This window comes from Myotis lucifugus, unplaced genomic scaffold (genome assembly GCF_000147115.1).
Source record: "Myotis lucifugus unplaced genomic scaffold, Myoluc2.0 scaffold_280, whole genome shotgun sequence".
In the NCBI taxonomy this organism is placed as follows: domain Eukaryota; kingdom Metazoa; phylum Chordata; class Mammalia; order Chiroptera; family Vespertilionidae; genus Myotis; species Myotis lucifugus.
This window is the reverse complement of record NW_005871328.1, coordinates 55,957-71,733: the sequence shown is the minus strand read 5'-3', so window position 1 is coordinate 71,733 and position 15,777 is coordinate 55,957. Positions and strand designations below refer to the sequence as shown.

The following is a 15,777-nucleotide window of genomic DNA, read 5'->3' as shown; positions in this document are numbered from 1 at the left end:
TCAGCACAGCTGTTTTTTTATAGCTGCCACCCCAAAGAATCGTTTCAGGGCCCCTTTTATGTCTTTGTTCCTGAGACTGTAGATGAAGGGGTTCAGCATGGGTGTGACCACAGTGTACATCACTGAGGCTGCTGCACTTGAGTGTGAGCTCTGGGTAGCAGCAGAGCTGAAATACACTCCTAGGCTTGTTCCATAAAATAAGGAGACAACTGAGAGGTGAGACGCACAGTTAGAAAATGCTTTATACTTCCCCTGAGCTGATGGGATTGCACGTATGGAGGACACTATCTTAGAATATGAGTAAAGTATCCCAGTGAGGGGACCACCACCCAGGAGCACAGCTACAAAATATATCACCATGGTATTAAGAAAGGTGTCAGAACAGGCGAGTTGGACCATCTGATTGAGTTCACAGAAAAAGTGGGGGATTTCCAAGTCTGTACAGAAAGTTAGTCTCAACACCATTAAGCTTTCTAACAAGGAATGCAGGGCACTTGTGATCCAGGACACCAGAACCAGCAGTCCACAGAGCCGGGGGTTCATGATGACTGTGTAGTGCAGGGGGTGACAGATGGCCACATACCTGTCATAGGCCATCACAGTCAAGAGGAAGTTGTCCAGTCCCCCAAATAATATGAAAAAATACATCTGTGTGATGCAGCCTTCATAGGTGATGACTTTGCTCTGTGTCTGGATGTTCCATAGCATCTTTGGGATGGTGGCGGAGGTGAAACAGATGTCTACCAAGGACAAGTTGGAGAGGAAGAAGTACATGGGCGTGTGGAGTTGGGAGTCTGAGCTGACGGCCAGGATGATGAGCAGGTTTCCCAACACAGTGATCAGGTACATGGAGAGGAAAAGCCCAAATGTGAGGGGCTTCAGTGCTGGTTCCTCTGAAAAACCCAGGAGAATAAATCCTGACGCTCCTGTAAGATTCCCTGGTTCCATGAGGTGGGAGTGACTTCCAAGAAAGAAGAAAAGAGCATGAGGACTTTTCACACAATCTAGTATTACTCACATGGCTCTAATGCTACAGTGTGTCTCCTGCAGTCAAGAAATTAGTTTCAGTATTTGGTCTGGATTTGGCTCCATCTAGGACTTCCCTGTGTCATTTCAGAATAGCAATTTTTGTCCCAATCTGCTTTTTACCTAAGATGTCAGGTACACTACAATTTTAATGGGAAATTTTTCATGCATTTCAGGAATATGAATTGAGTGCTGACCATGGTTTCAGCACTGTCTGGGCTGTACGTAGAGGGTGCTGAAGAACAAAGTCCCTACAATGGGGGAAAGAATATAGAAGCAAATAATAGAAATATAGAAACACTAGTCAAAGGTAAAAGGTGAGAACATCTAGTTTAGATCAGCACTTCTCCAATTTCAATGTTCCCATGGAGTCCCCAGGATTCTGGCTCAAATGCAGAATTTGATGCAGCAGATCTGGAGGGCTCAGAGACTCTGCATTTCTGACAGGCTCCCTGGTGGTGTGATGCTGCAGGTCCAGGGCTGAGGACCACTCTCTGAGCAGAAAGGCTGTGGTTCTGTGTCAGAGTCAGCTGCAGGTAGTTTTAGATCTTATGACCCAAGTATTGTCTTTGCATGGAGTTTTAAAGGAATAGTTACTCACTAGAGGCTATGATTAAATATTTGTTTCCTTTATATCAGGGCCCTTAGTGACACAAAATAATATTGAAAAATGATTTGTAGCAGGTAGAATAAGAACCTCTAAAAGACGTCCACATCCCAATCCCCAATAGTTTTAAATATGTTATTTTTTATAGCATGGAAAATTAGAGTAGCAGATGGAACAGGATTGTTAATTAGCTGACTTTATTTTATTTTTAAAATATCTATTTTTATTGGTTTCTGAGAGGAAGGGAGAGGGAGAGAGAGCTAGAAACATCAATGATGAGAGAGAATCACTGATCAGCTGCCTCCTGCATGCCCCCACTTGGGATTCAACTGGCAACCCGGACATGGGCTCTTTTTTTTCTTTTTCTTTAATTCTTTATTGTTTAAAGTATTACATATGTCTTCTTTCCCCCCATTGACCTCTCTCCGACACTCCCACTCTCCATCCAGCACATGCCAGGCATGTACTGTTGACCAGAATTGAACTGGGACCCTTCACCCTGCAGGCCTACGCTCTATCCACTGAGCCCAGCCAGCTTGCCTGACTTTAAATAGAAGATGAGCCCGGATCATCCAGGTGGAACTAAGGTAAACACAATGGTCTCCTAGATGCAACAGGGGAGGCAAGATGAAAATGTACACTATTGGTTTTGATGAAGGAGGAAGGGCCTTGAGTCAAAGAATGCAGGTGGTCAGCAATGCAAACTGGAATTGGGAAGAAAACAGATTCTCCCCTGAGCCTCTAGAAGGAGCCCAGTCCTGCGCACATCTTGATATGAGACTCATTTCAGGCTTCTGGCACCTAGACCCGTATATATAAACTTTCAACAACGACTGCAGGAATATTTTATAGCAGCAATAGAAATTTCATGGAATAACCTTTTCAGCAAAATATGTTGGACGAAACTGAGTTTAATTCTCTCTATTCATTAGGTTCCTTGGTAAGGGCATTTTACTTTGAAAACCCACATGAAGTAAAGAAGAAATTTTAAAACTATTTAGAGATATTCCACCCCCTTAGCTGGGACAGTGAAGTCCTCATTATACAGATGTAAACTGTTGTGAACTATGATGCCTTTGTGTCATTAAGACTTAAGGTACAATGTGTGGCCTTAATTTCTCTATCACTGAACTGTAAAAAGTATTGGTTCTCAGCACACTATACTCTTTGGCTAGAAGATGGTCAGTCCTCAATTTATATTCCCCAAGTGCATGGCAGAATTTCTCATTTAAAGTATGGAAAAATGACCACTGCAGGATAAGGGTGAGTGTGGGACAGGAATTTCCACTAACTGTGCAATATAGAAAGTAAAAGAGTACAAAACCCCAAATATATGCAGCCTCACGAGGAATGAAGTAGAACTATTTAGTATTCCTCTTTAGATTTATTAAATATTTTTCGTGTGAATACCAGCGTGAGAGAAGAGACTGCAATGTATGTCTCACTAACTGCTGTTTCAAGATACTCATATCTACATTCATTAGCCTGAATCTTTTCAAAGAACACAAAGCAATTTCAAATACACCCCATCTTAGAAATGTAATACAAACACTCTCACTTCACTGCATTGTCCTCCACACCCAATACTCTATCTCCTTTTCCCTGAACAGCAAAGCTCCTCCATATGTTTTCATTTCACTACAGCCATTTTATGCATCTCACTCATTCTACTGTGTCATCAAACTGGACTCCCATTCCCACCACCCAATTGTCAACTATGGGCCATACATTGCAGATTCAAAGAGATACATACATACTAACATATTAAGTGAATTGACTTTAAGTTAGTTACTTTACTTAACCAAGAATACAAACAGAGGTATAGGGTCTCTGGAATAGACTAGGGTCACAGTGACTCAGATAAAAGCTGACAGGTTCCATCCTCTGTGACTCTCTCCTGATGTACCTACTGGCCTCCCAGACTCACCTGGATGGGGTCTCTGAGAGGAAGGTCTCCGTGTGGAAGTCTGAATGGCTCCCTGAATGGTTGATGATGGAGACTGAAGCTCTGCCCCACATGAGACAGCAGGAAGGAGTGAAGCATGAGTCCCTGAGCCAGCTCAGGAATCAAAAGCAGCAACCATGTCCTGTCTCCCAACATTGTACAAGCCGAGGATGGAACAGGGGAGATATTTACAGCTCTCTCTATACCTGCTCATCAGGCACTTTTCCCTTGTGTTATTCCAACTTCTAAGCACATGATTTCCCTGTGGATCTCTGGAATAAACAGAAAGAAATTTTTCCTAATGATTCTCTGATCCCAAGAGACCAGGTTAAAAGCCAAGTGAGTTCAGTGTTTATGATGCCTTGTCTTGATCTTACATGCTTTCCAGAGATCTAGCCTCTTACTACCTTATTCCAACACTGATTGAACCTGTTCTTCAATGTCTGAGATTATGGAACCCATCAGGCCAGGTCCCTGTGATCCTCAAGCACTGATCTGTGGTGGGGACACAGCCCTGATGTCTCTAGAGAATGGCTACTCTCCTCTCCAACAAAAGGACTGAGTTCCTTTGATATGGAATCCTGGGCTTCACACTCGTTGGCCTCCTGACACATCTGTCAAAATAATAAGGAATTTTGTACTTATTTCACAAGTGAAGAGCTTCCATTTAGTACCTCATTATAAAATATTTGTTAAGTATGAGATACATTTTGAAAGTTTTATGCCATATATTCTGAGCTTAGTACTTTATAGTCTTTGCCTGATTTAATTTTTCAAAATACCCATTCTATTATGAATTTCATCCCCCTTTGCAGAAATTGAGTTTGAAGGAGTTTAGTGATTTGCTCAAAGTTATGAGCTAACCAAGGGATGGGCCTTGATTGGAATCTGTCAAGTTGCTTCCAATTTTCAAACTCTGGGTCAGTGGTTCTCTCTCTACCTGAGATGATTTTGCCCCTGGAAATATTTGGCAATGTCTTGGAGGAAGGCTGCTGAACACCCATAATACCCAACACCAATAATTATCCTGCCCTACTTGCCAACATGATAAAGTGAGAAAATCTAGTGTAGACCAGCACTTCTCCAACTTCAATGTGCATATAAGTCACCAGGATTATAGTTCAAATGCAGGTCTTGGTGGGCCCAGAGATTCTTTGAATCAAACAAGCTACCAAGTGGTGTTGATGCTGTAGGTGCTGGTCTGTGGACCACACTTTGAGTAAAAAGGTGTGGCTGTGTTAGAGTCAGGTGTATATTGTTTTAGGTTTTTAGAACCAAAGGTCATTTTGCATATAATTTTGAATGTATAGTCTATCCACTCATTCTAGAAGCTGTTATAAATTCATTGTTCAATTATTTTTTAAAAGGATTTATAAATGATGTCATATGATATTCTTCTGAAAAATACCTTTTTTGATTTTTGTATATAAGGTCCCTTGTGTGACACCATGGAATACATTATTGAAAAGATTTTCACAGTAGGCCTAGCTTCCAAAGATATCCACATCATAATCCCCAGAGACTTATAATATGTTACTTTTCATTGCAAGATAGGATTAGAGTAGCAGATTGAATAGTTGTTGGGCTAATCAGCTGACTTTAAGGTAAGATTGGCCTTAATACTGTAGGTGGGACTAATGATATCATGGTGGTTCTAACATTTGGAAGAGGAAGGAAAGATTGTTGGAATCAGAGGGAGACTAAAAATGCTACACAGCTGGCTTTAAAGATGGAGAAAGGGCCATGTGGCATGAGAACTGGAGTAGGAGAGGAAACGGATTCTCCCCTGGAGACTCCAGAAGTAACATGCCCTTACAAATATCTTTTTAAAAAATTACTATTTTATTCTATTTTTTACCTTTTATCTTTATTGTTGAAAGTATTACAGATGTCTGCCTTCCCTTCATCACCCCCCCTCCCCCAGCCTTCACCACACTATTGTCTATGTCCATAGATTATGCATAGAAGCATATAAGCATATAAGTTCTTTGGTTATTCTCTGCCCTCCCCTCCTACCCTCTTCCCTGTGAGATCCATCAGTCTGTGCCATGCTTCCATGTCTCTGGTCCTATTGTTTTGGTCGGTTTATTTTGTTCGTTAGATTCCACAAATAAGTGAGATCATGTGATACTTGTTTTTCTCTGACTGGCTTATTTCACTTAGCATAATACTCTCCAGGTCCCTTCATGCTGTCTCAAAGGGTAAGAAATCCTTCTTTTTAAAAACTGCATAGTATTCCATAGCTTTTTAAAAAATCTATTCATATACTAATGGGCACATGGGCTGTTTCCAGATCTTAACTATTGTAAATTGTCCTGCTATGAACATGGAGGTGCATATATTTTTTCTGATTGGTGTTTCAGGATTCTTAGGATATATTCCTAGACATGGGACCATGAGGTCAAACAGCAGTTCGATTTTTAATTTTTTGAGGAAATTCCATACTGTTTTCCATAGTGGCTGTACCAGTCTGCATTACCACCAGCAGTGTACCAGGATTAGCTTTTTCCCACATCCCTGCCAATACTTGTTGTATGTAAGTGTCATTGAGTTACCATGTGACACCTACCAAATGTATTATTGGCAAATATGTTCTCTCATACAGTGGGTTCCCTTTGCATTTTGAGGATGTTGTTTGTTTGTTTGTTTGTTTTTGCTGTGAAGAAGCTTTTTAGTTTGATGTAATCCCACTTGTTTATTTTTTCCTTTGTTTTTCTTGCCTTAGGAGATGTATCTGTGAAAATTCTGCTATGTGAGATGTCTAAGATTTTGCTGCCTATGTTTTCTTCTCAGATTTCTATGGTTTCACGACTTGCAATTAAGTCTTTTATGCATTTTGAGTTTATTCTTGTGTATGGTGTAAGTTGGTAGTCTAGTTTCATTTTTTTTGCATGTATCTCTCCAATTTTCCCATGACATCTTCAATTTTGCATGACATTGAACATAGACAACCTTAAAGCCTCCACCGAACAACTATGAGATTCAATAAATGAATTAGGCAAAGTAGCAGGATACAAAATTAACATCCAGAAATCAGTGTCATTCTTATACTCCAATAATGAACTTTAAGAAAGAGAAACTAAAAACAATCCAATTTACACTGCAACAACAACAAAAATAAGGTGCCTAGGAATAAACTTAACTAAGGAGGCAAAAGGTCTGTACTCAGAAAACCATAGGACAGTGCAGAGAGAAATAGAGGAAGATACAAACAAATGGAAGCATATACTGTGTTTATGGATTGGAAAAATTTACATCATTAAAATGTCCATGCTATGCCCTAACTGGTTTGGCTCAGTGGATAGAGCGGCGGCCTATGGACTGAAGGGTCCCAGGTTCAACTCTGGTCAAGGGCATGTACTTTGGTTGCGGGCACATCCCCAGTAGGAGGTGAGCAGGAGGCAGCTGATCGATGTTTCTCTCTCATCGATATTTCTAACTCTCTATCTCTCTTGCTCCCTCTATGTAAAAAATCAATAAAATATATTTAAAAAAATAAAATGTCCATACTATCCAACACAATCTATAGATTCAAAGCAATTCCTATTAAAATACCAAAAGCATATTTCACAGATGTAGAACGAATACTCCAAAAATTTATATAGAACCAAAAAAATACTCTCAATATCCTCAGCAATCTTGAGAAAGAACAAAGTTGGAGTGGTCACAATACCAGATACCAAACTATACTACAAAGCCACTGTAATTGAAATAGCATGGTACTGGCACAAAAAAAGGCACATAGATTAATGGAACAGAACAGAGACCTCAGAAATCAATCCACGTCATTATGGTCAATTAATTTTTGTCAAAGGAGTCAAGAGCATGCAATGCAGCAAGACAGTTTCTTCAATAAATGGATTTGGGAAAATTGGACAGGTACAAAGAAAAAATGAAATTAGACCACCAACTTACATCATACAGAAGAATAAACTCAAAATGGATAAAAGACTTAATTGTAAGCCACAAAACCATAAAAATTCTAGAAGAAGACATAGGCAGTAATATCTCAGACATCTCATGTAGCAGTATTTTTGCTGATACATCTCCTAGGGCAAGGGAAACAAAGGAAAAAAATCAACAAATGGGACTGCATCAAACCAAAAAGCTCTGCATAGCCAAGGAAACCATCCACAAGATGAAATGGGAACCGACTGTATGGGAGAACATATTTGCCAATGATCCATCTGGTAAGGGGTTAATTTCCAAAATATATAAAGAACTTATACAGCTCAGCACCAGGAAAACAAATAACCCAATTAAATTTGGGCAAAAGACCTGAGTAGACACTTCTCCAAAGGGAACCCACAGATGGCCAATAGACATATGAAAAAATGCTCAAGGTCACTAATCATCAGAGAGATGCAAATTAAAACTACAATGAGGTATCACTCTGCACCTGCCAGAATGGCCACCATCAACAAATCAACAAACAACAAGTGCTGGCAAGGATGTGGAAAAAAAGGAACCCTAGTACACTACTGGTTAGAATGCACACTGTTGCAGCGATTGTGAAAAATAGTATGGAATTTCCTAAAAAAAAAAAAAAATCAAACCGTTGTTTGATCCAGAGATCCCACTTCTGGGAATATAGCCTAAGAATCCCCAAACACCAAATCAGGAAGAATATATGCACCCCTATGTTCATAACAGCATTATTTACAATAGCTAAGGTCTGGAAACAACCCAAGTGCCCATGAGTAAATGAGTGAATGAAAAAGCTGTAGTTTACATTTACACAATGGAATACTAAGTAGCTGTGAAAAAGAACTATCTCTTACCCTTTGTGACAGCATGGACGGACCTGGAAATTATGATGCTAAGTGAAATAAGCCAGTCAGAGTAAGAAAAACATTATATAACCTCACTTATATGTGGAATATAATGAGCAAAATAAACTGATTAACAAAACAGGTCCAGAGACATGGATACATGGAACAGACTGACACATGGCAGAGGAAATGGGGTTGGGGGGGACAGGAAGGAATTAACCAAAGAACATATATGTACATTTGCATAACACATGGACATCGACAATAATGTGGTAAAGGCCTGGGGTGGGGGGTGGGTGCTGAGTAGAGGGGGCAAAGAGGAGAATGGGGGACACCTGTAATACTGTCAACAATAAAAAAGGACAATAGATATCTTCATTAAGGCAAAGATTGACTTTTGTCATGGGAGATTCTAGCCTAGGAGATGACTGCCTGCTATAACCTGCTTTTAGTTAGAAAGTTTTAATTTCAGACCATCTTATGTGGTTGCATTAGGTTTCTGAGTTTTTAAGGTTACTATGCAGCTCTCCCCACCCCCACCCCCTGAGCTTTTCTGTTTTCATATGTGGTGCTTTTTCCGTCCACATGACAAAATTTAGAAAAGGAGAAGTATTTTGCTTAGAGCTATGGGGGAGTCATAATTGTAGACAGCACTGGAATTTTCAAGCAGAAAAGAAAATATAATTCAAGGAAAAATTACACTAACCAATCACTGACCCTAATGCAAAAAGCCCCTTGTACATGAACATCAATCTTCCATACTTTGATGAGTACAACATGAAAAAGCAATACTTTGCATAGTAACAAAATTAGTGCTTAACAATTTTGCTTCCTCATATTTCAGGTCATCTCTGACATTAAACCCATATTAGATTAACTGATGAAAACTGGCCTTTCTATGTAGACTTCACTAGTAGATATATATTTGATAGTCAATTTTTGTCAGTGTCTATAGTAGGAATTGGGGACACGGAGCTGACTAGCACCATAAAGCCAGGAGACCATTATAAAGCAGAGTAGCATGTTTGTAGTGTAATTGCCTGACACTGAACTTTTAATTTCCAAGTCATTCATTTGAAAGATAGCCATGCTGAATAAACATATGACCACCTCTGTGACACAGCTATGACATAAGCACCCAGGCCAACTGGCCCGTGAAGTTCTCCTTATGGAAAGCCCTGGATAACATACATAACTGACCTCAGGAGCGACTCTCCTTTTCACTTTTCACACGCTAACACCTGCTCTTCAGTGTTAAATTCACCAAGAAAGAAACTTTGAAACTCTATGCATCCTGCCCTTGGACTGTAATAGATGCAGAGAGCACAGTTATGTTCTTTCTCTCCTACACACCCACTTCTCTCTTCCTTCTCCTCCCTCTTTCTCTTCCTCCTCCTCGTTCTCCTCTTTCCTTCCACTCCCCACCCCCTCCCCATGACCTCCTGTGTGGACTTCAGGCAGGGTGTGTGAGCAGGATTTGTGAACAATGAACCTTGCTTTTACCAGGTTCTCTGAAGGTTGCTGCTTGGGTGCGTGCTGCAAGCATAGTAAGAACCACAAGGGCTGGTCCAGCCACAACATTGGCTCAGGTCAGTGTCACAAGAATTCCAGGCCCCCGTGAGTGCCCCAGGCATTTATCATGAACATCTTTTTTATCAATAGGCTGAGACTTAAATGGAACAACATTTAAAATATACATTATTGGGAAGCGATAGTGATGTAAAAATGAATGACAGATACAAAGTGAAAACTGGTTTCATATTTTTCTGTACAATAAAATTAAATAAATGTCCTTAGATGCCACATGTAGTTTTGTCCATATGAGTAATACAACCCTGATTATTTTTTTTCAGGAAAACCAGAGGAAAATAGCTTAGCATAATATATGTCACATGAGATGAAATTATTTTAGAGAAATCCAAGTTGTCCCATGAAAGATATTGAAATTTCCAAATATTTCTGATGCAAGGTTGAGAAAAACTTTGAGATTGTATAAAAATGGTAAAAACAGAAAACTGTCTATATATTATACCAAAAGCTTGATAAAGTGAATTATTTATATACAGAGGTTGAATACAAAAAATGGACATGCCAGGTAATAAACAGAAGGACCCAGTTCTCTTCCACATGATCACTCACAGTTTCTGGTTTGAAGGTGTTGAGCCATTCAATCAAGGACACTTTTTCAGCCCCAGAACAATTGTCCCTTTTATACCAGCCATCCTCAAGAAGTTATTCAGAGCCCTCTTTATGTCTTTGTTCCTGAGACTGTAGATGAACGGGTTCAGCATAGGTGTGACCACGGTGTACATCACTGAGGTGATTGCACTTGACTGTGAGGTGCGGGTAGGAGCAGAGCTGAGGTACACTGCTAGGACTGTACAATAAAATAAGGAGACTACTGAGAGGTGAGACGCACAGGTAGAAAATGCTTTATACTTCCCCTGAACTGATGACATTCTACATATGGAAGACACTATTTTAGAGTAAGAGTAAAGGATCCCAGCCAGGGGACCACCAGCCAACAGCCCAGTTGTAAAATACATCATTGTGTCATTAAGAAAGGTGTCAGAACAGGCAAGTTTGATCATCTGCTTAATTTCACAGAAAAAGTGGGGAATTTCCAATTCCTCAGGGAAGGACAGTCTCGATATCATTAAGCTATGTAACAAGGAATTCAAAACACTAATGATCCAAGACACCAGAACCAGCAGTCCACAGAGCCGGGGGTTCATGATGATTGTGTAGTGCAGTGGGTGGCAGATGGCCACATACCTGTCATAGGCCATCACAGTTAGAAGGAAGTTGTCCCAACCTCCAAAGAGTGTGAGAAAATACATCTGTGTGATGCAGCCTGCATAGGTGATGACTCTGCTCTGTGTCTGGATGTTCCACAGCATCTTTGGGACGGTGGTGGAGGTGAAACAGATGTCTACCAAGGACAGGTTGGAGAGGAAGAAGTACATGGGTGTGTGGAGGTGGGAGTCTGAGCTGACGGCCAGGATGATGAGCAGGTTTCCCAACACAGTGATCAGGTACATGGAGAGGAAAAGCCCAAATATGAGGGGCTGCAGTGCTGGTTCCTCTGACAATCCCAGAAGAAGAAATTCTGAACTACCTGTGTCATTGCCTGGTCCCATGTGGTAGAGGTGATGACTAAGAATGAAAAAATACTATAATTAATTTTTATATAAATGGGAGTTACTTACCATTGAAATGCTACAATTTATATTTTGTGGTAATGTAATCAGTATATATATTATAGTACAAATCATACCCTTTAAGGCAGTGGTTCTCAACTTTCCTAATGCCACGACACTTTAATACAGTTCCTCATGTTGTGGTGACCCCCAACCATAAAATTATTTTCATTGCTACTTTGTAACTGTAATGTTGCTATTGTTATGAATCGTAATGTAAATATCTGATATGCAGGATGTATTTAGGCGACCCCTGTGAAAGGGTCGTTCGACCCCCAAAGGGGTCGGGACCCACAGGTTGAGAACCGCTGGTTTAAGGCATCCCCTGTGACATCTCTGATTTAGGAGTTTAAGTACATTCAGACCATTTTCCCCAAGGAGGTCATGTAGTTCACAGTTTTCATGAGAAATGCTTTCATGTCCCGGAGGAATATATGTTGAGTACTGACCATCTCTAGGAAAAAGGTGTAGGATGCTGACAAGCAAACTCACTAGAATATAATGGTGGTGAAAGAATATATGGAAAATAAATATCATATAATGTTAGATGGTGTCAGGTGACCTAAAAAGAGTAGGTTTAAAAGAGAAGGGATGAGTGTTATTTTTTACTGATAGTTCAGGAAGTCCTGCAAACAAGGCAGCATTTGAAAAGAGAACTTAAGGAAGTCAGAGTGGGAGACATGAGGTTATTTAGAAAACTGTTTGAGGAAAGAGCCAGAACAAAGGTTCTGAGGATAACATTGGTTTCAGATATTCAAGACATGGGTTATGACTTTGCTCTGTGTCTGGATGTTCCACAGCATCTTTGGGACGGTGGTGGAGGTGACACAGATGTCTACCAAGGACAGGTTGGAGAGGAAGAAGTACATGGGTGTGTGGAGGTGGGAGTCAGAGCTGACGGCCAGGATGATGAGCAGGTTTCTGAACACAGTGATCAGGAATAGGAAAAGCCCAAATATGAGGGGCTACAGTTCTGTGTCCTCTGAAAATCCAAGAAAAAGAAATCCTGAAATTTGTGTATCATTGCCTGTACCAAGTGCTAGTGGTCATGACTAGGAATAAAAAATTGATTTTAAGCTCTGACTGGTTTGACTCAGTGAATGGAGCATCGGCCTGCGGACTGGAGGGTCCCGGGTTCGATTCCGGTCAAGGGCATGTGCCTTGGTTGCGGGCACATCCCCAGTGGGAGGTGTGCAGGAGGCAGCTGATTGATGTTTCTCTCTCATCGGTGTTTCTGGCTCTCTGTCTCTCTCCCTTCCTCTCTATAAAAAAATCAATAAAATATATATATTTTTAAAAAATTGATTTTCACATAAATGGGCATAACTAACATGGTGGAAATGCTAGTTACAATGCTATGAAGGAACAAAAAGCATGTATGAAAGTGATGTGGGTGTAATTACTGTGAGTCCAGGGAAACCTAAGAACAAGATAACATTTGAACAGGGAGCTCAAGGAAGAGAAAGCAGGAGACATACAGTTTTTCTTTATGAAGCATATGCCCTGCAGGTGAAAGAACCAGTGCAAAGTCCATGAGGGTGACACTTGTTTCAGATATTCAAGGTTCAAAATGGAGCCAGCATGGGGGTGGGGAGGTGGGGGCGAGGATGAGCAAGAGTGGAGCGCTGAGAGATGGTGTCAGAGAATGTGGGCAAATGAGGTGGCCTTTCTGCTGATGAGAAATTTCAAGTCACAGGGAATCCCTTGTCCAAAAGTTGTTCATTGCACTTTATTAATTTTGTTTCTATGTAATATATTTTTAAAATTATATTTCTATTGATTGCAGAGAGGAAGGGAGAGAGAGATAGAAATATCAATGATGAGAAAGAATCATTGATCGGCTGCCTCTTGCATGCCCCCTACTGGGGATCGAGCCTGAGCCACACTGGCTGGGGTATGTAACTGAATTTTGAATCTTGGATCTGCCACATGTTAGCTGTTTGAATTTGGAGAGACAACCAATCCATTCTAAATGTTAATATTCTCACCCAAATAGAGAGGGCAGCAATGTCCATCCCCCTAACGTGGTCTACATATTTGGTCAATATCTACAAAAGTTTACCACAGTTCTTTCCTGTTAGTAAATATATGGGGTCACTGGTGATAATTCTCGCTGTTTATCTCTGTGTGTACATTTATGTGTATTTGTGTGTTTGCATGTGCACACATGCCTGGTCACCATGGAAAAGGCATATACTATGAGACATGTTAAAAATTGGAATAATGCAGTAAAGGAAAATATCGTTTTAAAAGGATAACAGTTCCTGCAAAGGAGAGGAAAACAATGAGTGAAGAACCCAGCAGAGAGCCAGTTTAGAGAGAAGAGGCAGCCAGTGTGGGTGCTGAAGTTACCTAGGGCTCAAGAGACCGCACGCTGACTGGACCTTTATTGCTCCGCTGGCCTCATCATTGCATCCCCCTCACCTCCTGATCTGATTGTTATTCCTGCATCTATTTCATGTTTTCATATGACCCAATAGTGGATGAGGCTGGCCCTTCTCTTACTTTTCTTTGTGGCATCATTCCTTTGTTGTTCTTGAACTTCAGGATATTATCTCTTTTGGGACATACCCAATGGTTGTTCTGGTCGGCAAAGTCCTCCCCAAATCATACTTTATAAAATCCTACACAACCCAGATAATCGATCCCCTTTCTTCATATGTTTATAACTGAAGACATTGTGCCATACACACATTTACTTCACTGCACCCGGCCTTCTCCACTTAATGTAAGGTCAAATGAGCAGGGACTTCACCTCCTTTGTTCACTTATATGTTTTCACAAAGGTGTGCATTTGCATAGAAACAAATTTTAAGAAAAAGAGAATTAATGAAATAAAATATTGGTAGGGAAAATAAACCTATGTTATATATAATGAGTTCAAATAAAATTGAATAAAAATATAATATGAGCAGCTGAAAGAAAATCATAATAATTCATCTATAATTCAAGATGAAATGGGTAAAAGGAGATAAAAGACTAGGAAAATATATTCTTTAAAACAGTGGAGGAAACAGTATCTAAAGTTATAATTTCATCCTATATAAACATAAATGGACTCATCATACTTATGAAAAAGATATAGGTAATCTTCAGTTGAATATAAAAGAATGTTTTTCAAAACATCACAGAAGATGATTGCTATTTCAGAAAATAGTTCTAATCACAAAACAAAAAATGGTAGAAATAACAAAAAGATGTGAAATCAGATGCCACAATGATTCATTACCACTAAGGATGCAGAAGAGCTTTCAATGTTTAAAAGCAATGAGGGAACACAAGGTGACCAATGGATAGATTTGAGCATACAAAATGTATAAACCCTCACATAATGCCATAAATGCATCTTTACATATATACAAAAATTGAATGGTAAAGAGAAAACTTGGTGAAAAAATGTGATTTTTTTGAAAGAATGCAATAAAACCCAATAAAAACATTGAGACCCCAATACATAAAAACAAAGTACTTGCACAATGTCACCCCAATAAATTCAATAAAACAAACAAAAAACAATGTGCTTCCAAAGACAATTTGCAATGTAGAAAGTAAATGGCTACAAATTAAAAAATATATTCAGCCTCCCAGGAAATAAAATAATTGGAAAGTAATGCTCCTTATGAGAGATACTGTGAAATATATGTCTAAAGATCCTGTGTTGCAAGATAGACTCTACCTACATTGGTCTGGATCCTTTTAATAAATACAGAATTTGCTCAAATACACCCCACCTGAAAAAAAATTTAAATGCCCTCACTTCACTGCTTACACATTCACATCTAATACTGTTTTCTGACTCCCCTGAACTTCAAAACTTCCTGTGTATGTTCTGATTTTATTGGAACCACTTTATGGCCCCCATTCCTTCCTCAGTCTTATCCAACTGGACTTCCATTCCCACCATGTAATTGTCAACAATGATCCTTGTATTGTGGAGTCCAATGAACCCTTCTCTTTTTAAAATATTAAATATGTTACTTTTAAACTCACTAGTGAACAAAAATGGCCATCTCTGGGCTCTGGGTGAGGCTGGGTAGGCTCTCAGGTGACCTCAGGTAGAAATTCTCACCTTCCATTCTCTCAGAACCTTTCCTTCAGTACCTACTGGGCTCTCAGACTCACCTGGATGCGGCTCTGAGAAAAAAAATTCTGAGTGGCAGTCCAAATTCCTCCTGATGGTTGATGATGGAGACTGAAGCTCTGTCTCCAGTCAAGTGACCAGGAAAG

At 39.9% G+C, this 15,777-nt stretch overlaps 2 protein-coding genes across 4 annotated transcripts; both read right to left on the bottom strand.

Annotated features, from left to right (window-relative positions):
• Window positions 1–934, bottom strand: LOC102420271 (olfactory receptor 7A10-like). The gene is made up of 2 exons (XM_023763300.1): window positions 495–934; window positions 1–209 (listed from the first exon to the last, which is right to left on the bottom strand). The coding sequence occupies exons 1-2, from the start codon at window positions 847–849 to the stop codon at window positions 1–3; spliced, it is 564 nt and encodes a 187-aa protein (XP_023619068.1). The 5' UTR covers window positions 850–934.
• Window positions 935–10,224: 9,290 nt separating this feature from the next.
• Window positions 10,225–15,657, bottom strand: LOC102419954 (olfactory receptor 7A17). 3 transcript variants are annotated; one of them, XM_023763313.1, is made up of 2 exons: window positions 15,541–15,657; window positions 10,225–11,506 (listed from the first exon to the last, which is right to left on the bottom strand). In XM_023763313.1, exons 1-2 carry the CDS (start codon window positions 15,624–15,626, stop codon window positions 10,522–10,524), a joined length of 1,071 nt encoding a protein of 356 aa, XP_023619081.1. In that variant the 5' UTR covers window positions 15,627–15,657; the 3' UTR covers window positions 10,225–10,521. The 3 variants fall into 3 exon arrangements, with proteins under 3 accessions (XP_023619081.1, XP_023619082.1, XP_006099740.1); XM_023763314.1 differs by having other exon boundaries at window positions 10,226–11,506; window positions 15,620–15,648; XM_006099678.2 differs by lacking the exon at window positions 15,541–15,657 and adding an exon at window positions 14,056–14,192 and having other exon boundaries at window positions 10,226–11,506.
• Window positions 15,658–15,777: the final 120 nt, after the last annotated feature.

What these genes read in the sequence shown, in the direction of transcription:
- LOC102420271 (XM_023763300.1), bottom strand. Translation starts at nt 849, where the DNA reads ATGTACCTGATCACTGTGTTGGGAAACCTGCTCATCATCCTGGCCGTC. An exon ending in TCTGGTGTCCTGGATCACAA is followed by an intron (nt 210 to 494) that starts GTGCCCTGCATT and finishes CTCACCTCTCAG; the next exon opens with TTGTCTCCTTATTTTATGGA.
- LOC102419954 (XM_023763313.1), bottom strand. Translation starts at nt 15,626, where the DNA reads ATGGAAGGTGAGAATTTCTACCTGAGGTCACCTGAGAGCCTACCCAGC. An exon ending in ATGGCCATTTTTGTTCACTA is followed by an intron (nt 11,507 to 15,540) that starts GTGAGTTTAAAA and finishes TTTCATTCTTAG; the next exon opens with TCATCACCTCTACCACATGG.